The sequence below is a fragment of the Micromesistius poutassou genome (assembly GCF_964030765.1).
Source record: "Micromesistius poutassou genome assembly, chromosome: 5".
NCBI classification, from domain to species: domain Eukaryota; kingdom Metazoa; phylum Chordata; class Actinopteri; order Gadiformes; family Gadidae; genus Micromesistius; species Micromesistius poutassou.
Window position 1 is genome coordinate 18,725,518 of NC_140275.1, and position 9,755 is coordinate 18,735,272.

Here is a 9,755-nt window from a genome sequence, read left to right on the forward strand (position 1 = left end):
GAGGTCCGAGGGGGTGGGGGTGGGGTGGGGGGGGGGGGGGGGGGGTGCACTGCTACATCGGGGGGGCGAGGCCCGTCATCGCTCGAGGAAAACAGAGACAACACACAACCAACAAACAAACCCAAACTAGGATTCTGTTCTGCTTTCTTCTTCCTTCCTTTCCTTCATTGACTGTACATCCATGATCCGCCGGCCGGGGGGGGCGAAGGCCGGGGGGGGGGGGCGGCAGGGGGTGGCCGGGGAGCAGCGTCCAGTGGCTAGACGGCGTTGGTGAGTTCGGAGAGGGGGGTCAGGTAGTGCGTGGGGTGGCTCCCCCTGAAGCTGACCCCCGAGGCGGGGCAGGCCGGGGAGGGGGACCCCTGGGGCCGCAGCACGGGGGCAAACGCACTCTTCTGCTTGGTGGAGGGGAAGGAGGAGAAGGGCAGGAGGGACGAGGAGGAGCTGGAGCCCCCCGTGATGGTCGGGCTGGACGGCATGACTGCGGACGACAAAGAAGACTTTGAATTTTCACACAAACACCAACCCTGCACAATGGACGCCGTGTTTTGGACTTGGTAGGCAGGATTATTATATATATATATATATATATATATATATATATATATATATATATATATATATACTGTATATATATAATTATTATACGATACATCGATACATTAATGCAAGACCAGCCAGAAAGTAGAAAAAACACGATCCAAGTGTACACAGGTCAATGCAATTGATGTCGCTGATTGGCTCAAATTGGTGCCAAGTGAATTACAGCTGGAGTTCGCTTCAGCCAATCAGACACAGCTATGGCAATAACCCCTAGCCCTGTCCCTGCAGGTTCACAGCCCCTTGTTGAGTTATGTTACGGGGTCACAGCCCCTTGTTGAGTTATGTTACGGGTTCACATCCCCTTGTTGAGTTTTGTTCACATCCCCTTGTTGAGTTATGTTACGGGTTCACATCCCCTTGTTGAGTTATGTTACGGGTTCACAGCCCCTTGTTGAGTTATATTACGGGTTCACAGCCCCTTGTTGAGGGGGGTTATGTTACGGGTTCACAGCCCCTTGTTGAGAGCGTGATATTACGGGTTCACAGCCCCTTGTTGAGGGCTTCTACAGAAACAGACAGAGTGTGGTCCTACCGTAAGGGGAGCCCGTAGGGGAGGCACTGCTGAAGCCAGGGGACCCCGGGACCCCCAGGCTGGTCATGGGGACCGAGCCGTACCCCCCGCTCATCCCCCCGCTGCCGTAGCTGGAGTGCTGAGGGGTGGAGGCGGTGGAGTAGCCACGAGGAGACAGGCTGCTGGAGTTACGGATGTACCCTGGAGACAAGGACAGACTCAGTGTTAGCATACATGGACTTCTTATTGTATTATTAAAGTACCAGAGAAGTACTAGTATAGTACTTCTTCTTTGTATTATTATAGTACCTGAGAAGTACTAGTAGAAGTACTTCTTCTTTGTATTATTATAGTACCTGAGAAGTACTAGTAGAAGTACTTCTTCTTGTATTATTATAGTACCAGAGAAGTACTAGTATAGTACTTCTTCTTCTTTGTATTATTATAGTACCAGAGAAGTACTAGTAGAAGTATAATATTTCTTCAAATACTGTCTGCTAAGCTTTTTTTTTTAACCCTTCTTTATATTTGATATGTTTGCGCTCTACTTAAAGGATCATTAGCATTGAACTGCACATTGGATTGAGTCAGTGTGTTCCTTATTGTTACTTGGAAAGATAAAGTTATTTGGAAGACCAGATCAGGTCAAACATCCCATGGTCAATGCTTATTAACCACTCAGATGCTCCGGTGTTGAAAACACAGGGCGGTCCTTTAGAACTGTTGACCTCGGTCTACTTCTAGGTCCAGGTCTAGGTCTGCCCGCTGTCCTCACCTTGGCTGCTCTGCAGGGGCTCCCCGATGCTGACCCCCAGCTGGGAGGGGTAGGCCCCCAGGCCCATGACACTGCCGTGGGCCGGGGAGCTGGGCAGGGCCTGCAGCTGGCTGTGGGGCCGCGGCACGCTGTACAACGCCTCCGCGATGTCCGCCGCGCGCTTCAGCAGCATGTCCTGCAGGAGACCACAGAGAGCGTCAGTACAGTCAGGGTGTGTGTGGTCAATGGGAACCATGTGGAACCTGAAGGTTTATTTGAGCTATTGTCCAAACTTGTAGCCTCTGTTATATGTTCGTACGTAAGTAAATTTAACGTGTTTTAAATGCATCTCTTGCAAAAGAGATTTGAATCTTAATGGGACCAACCCGTTAAAGAAAGTTGATTTAGAGACACGCAGCTGTGGTGAGGTGCTTGTTTACCTGGTTGCTATGAGGGTTTCCATAGAGAGCTTCCACCAGGTCCGCCGCCCTCTTCAGTAGCATCTCCTGCAAACAAAACAACAATACATTCATTAATTCAATGCCTAGGGTGGGATGAAATAATGTCTTGATGGATGGAAAGGAACAGGGCTCACATGACCCACCATGTACAGACCTAGGCTAGTTTATCAGGGTCCCCGTGTACTTACCTAGGCTAGTTTATCAGGGTCCCCATGTACTGACCTAGGCTAGTTTATCAGGGTCCCCATGTACTGACCTTGGCTAGTTTATCAGGGTCCCCATGTACTGACCTAGGCTAGTTTATCAGGGTCCCCATGTACTGACCTTGGCTAGTTTGTCGGGGTCCCCGGGGTGTCGGGGGATGACCTTCTGCAGGCGCTGGAAGCCGTAGTCTATGGTCGGCTCATTCAGGGCTGGAAAGAAAGAACAACATGCGTGTGGTTCTGTCAAAGAAAGTTGCAGATAATTCTTTGGGAACAAAGAGCTCTTTTAAATGACCACTGCATCCCTGGAGAAAGCTCCATGAACAGTTGAGTAGTGGAGAAGCTCCTCTTAAATGTGACTAAGAGTGAATACAGTTTAAGACAGAGTAAGACAGTTAATTGAGGAGCGGGTGAGGTTGATGTTTGTTCTAAAGCTCTGTTGAGAACCTTGGGTGTCCCAACAGATGGGCTTCTGTGTTCCCGGTGGAAGAGCAGCTCTCTTACCTGTGTAGATGAAGCGGCCTGGGGCGCCTTTGCAGAACTGTTTGGATTTGTAGGACAGCGTTACTTCCACCACGCCGGGGATGTGGCGAGGAGGCGTCTGCACTCGGATGGCGTGAGGCGTTATCAACTAGGAGGAACCAGAGGGATAAAGGGAATCAGTACTGTACCTGGCTAGCATCAAGCTACCACATTAACATTGGACCTACAGTTTACAACACGCTGCAGGTCATCGTGTCCCTCACCTCGCTCCACACCAACATGCTGCCGAACACCACCTGTAGGCCGTCGAAGAAGTTCTCCCCGATCACGATGACCATGGCCCCGCCGTTGGTCCAGCCCTCGCTGGGGCTGATGGCCTTGATGCAGGGCGTCGCTGGAGGGAGAGAGGGGCCAGGTTAGTCCACGGAGAAGGTCTACAGAACGAACTACGCACAATGACTTTCGGTAAAAGAAGGTCTGACCAATATTTATGGTGTTTATTAATAATTATCATTCCAATTAAAAGCCTTGGAGACGGCGATGAGACACCTGACGACTCCTGGTGAGTCCCTTGTATGCCGTGTGTATCGGTGCTATAATCCGTACCATATTCCATGGCGTTCTCCACCGACTCGCCGGGCTCCAGGCGCCGGGCGCGGCGGCCATGTTTGGAGTTGTTGTGGACGAACATGTTGTCGGACACGGCCAGGATGTGGCCGTCTACCGTCACCGTGCTGGACAGGACCACCTGAGGGGAGGACATCAGCACGGTAAGGGGGTTGTAGGTAAGACCGGGCCCCTCTGGGACCCCTTAGATTACCAAGGAAAACTTCCTGAGCATAAACTGCTCCTGATTCTTGATATAATATGATGCACTAATCTTTTGAGATAATCTCATATTTTTTGGAGTGAAGGCCAGAGAATTCCTTCATTCACTTTGTCATCATTACTTTGATGTTAATGGTTCTGTGACTAAAACTAAAGAACTCAGTTCCACAGAATAAAAGAGAACCCAGCTAGATCAGGGTCAACACATGGCAGTCATCTGGAGGAGAGGAGAGACTGAACCCAAAGGGAACAGGAAAGGAAACGTGTGAGGTATGGGGAGCCTGATCTTTGGGAAAATAACTGTAAATTATCGATCAAGAAGCGCCTGCTGCTCAGTCCTCGTCACCTTTTAACCCGGAGAGGGCCCCTGAGGAGGGCCCCTGAAGAGGAGAGGGCCCCTGAAGAGCCCGGCCCCTCATAACTCCTCCATGTCCCACCATGCAGGAGTTAAAACCAACATGGAGGACTACATGGGTGGGAGGCAGAGAAGGAGCGAGAGGGAGGGAGACGGAGGGAGGGTTAGAAAGTGTGAGAGAGAAAAAGACAGAGAGGGAGAAGGAGGGGAATACTAGGCATTGGCCGCTGATGCTGAAAGACAGCAGAGGAAGTGAGGCGGGAGTGTCCCCTGTGACCACTTCCTGGGTCACGGAGCATGACCTCTTCCATCTGGAGCCAATCACTCAATTCTTGACAACTTCCTGAAACACCTCAACCTATTTCCTGCCCCCCTCCACCCTCCCGTCTCTCCCACACGTCTCAAATCCTCTTGTTTCTCTTTCCATTTCTCTGACTCTATATTGATTCTTAACATTCACCTTTGACTTTCTCCGCCATGCATGCCATCGGAAAATACCTTCTGAGAGCGAACCGTGTGGAGTGAATCTGGCCCCGTATCCGTGTTCATGCAAGAATGTGGCAGCCGATTTTTTTTAAGTGCCGGCCTACATTGCCTTTTGTTTTGACTGTATCCATTTCTCCGCACATGTTAAGTCCCGCTCTCTCCTCCCCTCTGCTCACAGAGCTGTCTCTCCGCACGGCGCCGTACCTGAAATCTCCTCATGTCCCTCGGGTTCCCCGCCGTCTTCAGACAATTCTGGTTACACTTGAGGAAGAACTTGAGGAAGAACCTGCGGAGGTAAACAAGAGGACACGTTGGAGCGTGGCGCGGGAGAGGAGCATGAAGACATTAGGAGCAGCGCCTGGCCGGCCGGGCACAGCGCTAATCAAAGGAGACGTTAATTATGATTAGAAGACAGCTTCCATTGTTTTCCTTTTGGGGGTTACGTGCAAGTTAGTTCTGCCTGTACCCACGTGTGTGTGTGTGTGTGTGTGTGTGTGTGTGTGTTTGTGATTGTTTGTGTCTTTGTGTGTGTATATTTGTGTGTGTGTGTGTGTGTGTGTGTGTGTGTGTGTGTGTGTGTGTGTGTGTGTGCGTGTTTGTGTGTGTATATTATGTGTGTGTTTGTGCGTGCCATCACAGCGATGACATCAATCAAACGCTGTTTGGTTTACTATGAGAGTCAATGTTATTACTCTTTAAATCAAGAGATGTGAAATCTAAAAGTGTGGAGTCCAGTGAAGTGAGCTGGTGCGTTTCAAAGTAAGAGCGGGAGACAGTGATGTATGCCGCGGGGGGGCCCAGGGGACCGTGGCAACATGCGGTGCCATATTTGAACCCCCCACAAGGGAATGGGGAGGGAAGCAGGGAGGAGACAACGAGACAGTGAGAGGAAGAGATGTTACGAAGAAGAAGATGAGGAAAAACAGGGCGATGGAAGCCCAGCGTTGTACGGACACAGCACTATTCTACTCTCCTCCTCACTCAGTATGGGCCTCATTATGTACACCGCTCTCCACTGACTGATGGAGGGTGGAGACAGAGGAGAGAGAGACGGAGAGAGAGACATAGACTGAGGAGAGAGAGAGAGAGAGAGAGAGAGGGAGAGAGAGAGAGGGAGAGAGAGAGAGAGAGAGTGTGTTTCTGACAGCATCTCTGCAAGTCCAAAGCAAGCTGGAGAAAGAGAGAGAAAGACGGAGAGCGAGATAGAAACATGTATAGAATAAATGGATGATAGGAAGAGAACGGAAAGAGACTTCAAATCCCAGGTGTACACAGATCGGCAACAGAGCCCGCTGCCATGGCAACGCGGCTCTGCCGCAATCCCAAAGTCCCTATGCTGAGAAGGAGAGACAGGGATGAGTGAGAGAGAGAGAGAGAGCAAGAGAGAGAGAGAGAGAGAGAGAGAGAGAGAGAGAGAGAGAGAGAGAGAGAGAGAGAGAGAGAGAGAGGTAAGAGAGAGAGTGAGAGAGAGAGAGAGAGAGAGAGAGAGAGAGGCAAACAACAAGAACATTTACCCATGATTTGAGTGTGTGTGTGTGTGTGTGTGTGTGTGTGTGTGTGTGTGTGTGTGTGAGCGCATGTGTGTGTGTTAAATCTAATGAGATAAAATTAGTTTTGAGAGAATATTAATTTCCAATAACAATGGGACAGAAAAGTTAATTGGAAGAGAAGAATTATATATGCATATATATATATATATATATATATATATTTATATATGTATGTTCATGTATGTATATCATTTATATGTAATATATATTGTTTTGGGAAATATTCTGTGTTGAATTGTCGTTACGCCAAATGGCAAGAATATTGATAGATCACCAGGTGTCCATTGAGTTGTTTTTGCAAAAGCACGCGCACACAGACACACACACACACAAACACACGTTAATGTTCCAATTAAGCAACAACAGCAGTGAAGAAGAGCAGGAGGAAGATAAGGGATGTTCCAGGAGAAGGTTTAGTATATGGTCTCTCCAATCCCACCCACACCGCGCTCTCTACTAAATATATGTCACTTCAACCGAGGGACTCCATTTTGGCCACACAGCCCCGGACCCTCCCAGTGACTGCTAATCCTTTACCTCTCTCTCCCTCTCTCTCTCTCTCTCTCTCTCTCTCTCTCCCTCTGTCATCACTCCCCCTCGAGCTCGCTCCCACGTGAACAGGACTTACAAAACCGCCCGGGGCTTCCAAAACTGTGTCCAATATTTCATTATTTGAGCTATTTCAGTGGAGGACAATCAATATTGTTGTTGGCTGTCGGTGATTCGAATTTATCTGTGAGAGTTTCGACCTCCACCCCAAATATCTGCTTGAGCCGGGGCGAGTGTGGAAAAGTGTAAAAAAAGATAAATACATGTATTTTTTTAATCCCAGTCAGCGACTCTTTCCCTCTCCGCCTGCTCTACAACCCTCTGCTACACCTTGATTCCTCCTCTCCTCCTCTCCTCCTCTCCTCCTCTCCACCTCTCCTCCTCTCCACCTCTCCCCATGTCATAGCTTATCCCAGATCACCTTCCTTTCTGTGCTGGATGAGTGAACTCTGCCCCCCCCCCCCCCCCCCCCCCGCCCCCTCCTTCTGAAACATGTTGACCAGCGTGTGCTAAAGGAAGGAGCTCTGCGTGGCGCAAGTAGCTCTGCGTGATGCTAGGAGCTGCGGTCACTCTCACAGCTCTACATCTCGTTGAACCCCCCCGGCCATTGACATGGCAACATACCTCCCCGTATCTGAGACCGCGGGAGGGGTGGGGGGGCAGTAGAGGAGGGGTTGGGGGGGCAGTAGAGGAGGGGATGGAGCGTTGGGGGTGGGGGGGCAGTAGAGGTGGTGTGGGGGGGGCAGTAGAGGTGGGGTTGGGGGGGCAGTAGAGGTGGGGTTGGGGTGTATTCTCAGCCCCAGTGACTGGGCGGTGCCTCAGGCTGCTGTAACACTCCGCGCCACCTGCTCTGTGGTCGCTTTGTGTTCACCCAATCAGAAGAGGGCATTATTCCAGCCCCCTGACCGCGTGGAGTGGCAGCGGTGTGGGAGCGGTGGTGGTGGTGGTAGTGTGGTGGTGTGGTGGTGGTGGTGGTGGTGTGGTGGTGTGGTGGTGTGGTGGTGGTGTGGTGGTGTGGTGGTGGTGGTGGTAGTGGTGGTGTGGTGGTGTGGTGGTGTGGTGGTGGTGGTTTTACGAGGCCATGATCAGGTCAATGTCATCACTCTCTGTCCCCCACACGCTAACTTTCTGGAATGCTGCTGGCCTTCATCTATCTAATCATTCCTGTTTATGTAACAACATATTAAACATTAACACACACACACACACACACACACACACACAAAAACACACAAACACACACAAACACACACACACTTTCATATACTGACACCCCCCCCCCCCCCTACCTTTGCCCCTCCCAAAATCACACACAGTCAACTTTTCACCCCCCCCTCAGTCCGGACGCACACAGCTGCAAACGCTGAAATTAAAGCGAGACGTTGAGGCATATATTAGCATGCATTAGCCGCTTCCCCTGCCCACTTAACATGCAAATCTCCCATCCCCATTGCCTCGCACCTTCTGCCACACATTCATTTACTGAATTATAATTAGACTAATCTTGCATAATTAATAAGAAGTCGAGGACCCTCTGCCCACACCCCCCCTACCCACACCACTCCCCCCCCCCTCTCTCTCTATTGTGGTTGCAAAAGTTGAATATTGCTGTTGTTTGTTTTGGTCTGGTAGCGTGATTCACCCTCACACAAGACGCTGCTGAGGAGAGGCGGCGCACGCTGAGAATCAGAGGAGGGGATCTTTGGGTCAGAGGAAAGATGTGAGCACGTTTCCCTTGAGCTTCTACATGTGTGTCTTTATCTGAGCCTTGTTCAGTTCACGATAAAAACATTGGAATACAATGAACGGCGCACAGAACCTAAAGACAAATAAACCAGATGAGGCAGGATTAAAGATATGTACTATTGCTACTTAGTACGCTTGCTCCTTTGAAACACTGTAACTAACCAGAGAAAACGATTTCACTCCAATATTCAGATATCAACTGTCGTCCGTTGAAAAGCGAGCTGTAGCTCAAACACTTGCCCCAGAGAGGGTGAGCCCTAACCCTTCATGGGACACTCAACAAGAAACTAAACACAGACCTAAGTCCAGGTTTTAAAAGCATGGGATCATTTTCCACAGCGGCACCACAGGGGGGCTGCCCTTTATGCTCTGCCTGCTGCCTTCTGTATCCGTGTCACATATTCCACATCCCCTTTGTCCGCATCTGCCTCGTTTCCCAGACTCCACATGAAACCAGCCCTGCAACCGTTAGCTGTGAGCTAGCTACTAGCTACACAGCTCAGCCCAAACCAGCCCTGCAAAGGGTTAGCTGTGAGCTAGCTACATCGCTCAGCTAGTCGGCCCATTACTAAACTCACTGCCAATTAGTTGTTTCAAAATAAATACCAGTTTGGTCATGGCACGGGAAACAACAGAGAACAGTTGTTTCCTAATAGTTTGCCTCCTCTATGATTCCTCGGTTCTGAACCGATGCGTTGAGGCATCTGTTCCACATAAGTGTTCCACACCGAGCGCTCCACACATGGCCCCAATCAGCAGCAACACCACGTCAGGAGAGGAGCCCGCTCACGCAAAAATGAATCATAGGCATTCATCAGCGTTAATCAGTACTGACGGAAAACTGCCTTTTCACATGAGCATAAAACACATCCCCCTGTGTGGCCGCTGTAAACACAACGTAAACGGGAGCGAAAACATTCGCTGTTATGGAGCCCGGCGTAGAGGCTAACTCCGCTGACCACTCCTCACGGGCCACGGGACTCGACACAGCTCTACACACAGAGCTCTGTGCAGCCCCCAGACGGCGGGGAACTGAAGCATCATTAATGAGAGAATCATAACCCAGTAACATTTGGGGAGTTCAAACATCACAAAGGAGGAAGGGGTAACTTTGGCAAGATTTGAACATTGTCTAAATAGAGAGAGAGGAGAGAGAGAGAGAGAGAGAGAGAGATGAGAGAGAGAGAGAGAGAGAGAGAGAGAGAGAGAGAGAGAGAGAGAGAGAGAGA

General features: G+C 50.1%; 1 protein-coding gene across 2 annotated transcripts in view; it reads right to left on the reverse strand.

The window, feature by feature from the left end:
- Positions 1-257: 257 nt before the first annotated feature.
- Positions 258-9,755, reverse strand: part of ebf2 (EBF transcription factor 2) — a gene marked incomplete at both ends in the record, with an annotated part of 18,418 nt that continues 8,920 nt past the window's right edge. For both annotated transcript variants that reach the window (XM_084467800.1, XM_084467799.1), the window contains 9 exons: positions 258-478; positions 1,133-1,312; positions 1,887-2,061; positions 2,306-2,371; positions 2,651-2,739; positions 3,034-3,160; positions 3,276-3,406; positions 3,619-3,760; positions 4,886-4,967. In XM_084467800.1, coding sequence (XP_084323926.1) covers positions 258-478; positions 1,133-1,312; positions 1,887-2,061; positions 2,306-2,371; positions 2,651-2,739; positions 3,034-3,160; positions 3,276-3,406; positions 3,619-3,760; positions 4,886-4,967 — 1,213 coding nt within the window. The remainder of the gene's footprint in view (positions 479-1,132; positions 1,313-1,886; positions 2,062-2,305; positions 2,372-2,650; positions 2,740-3,033; positions 3,161-3,275; positions 3,407-3,618; positions 3,761-4,885; positions 4,968-9,755) is intronic.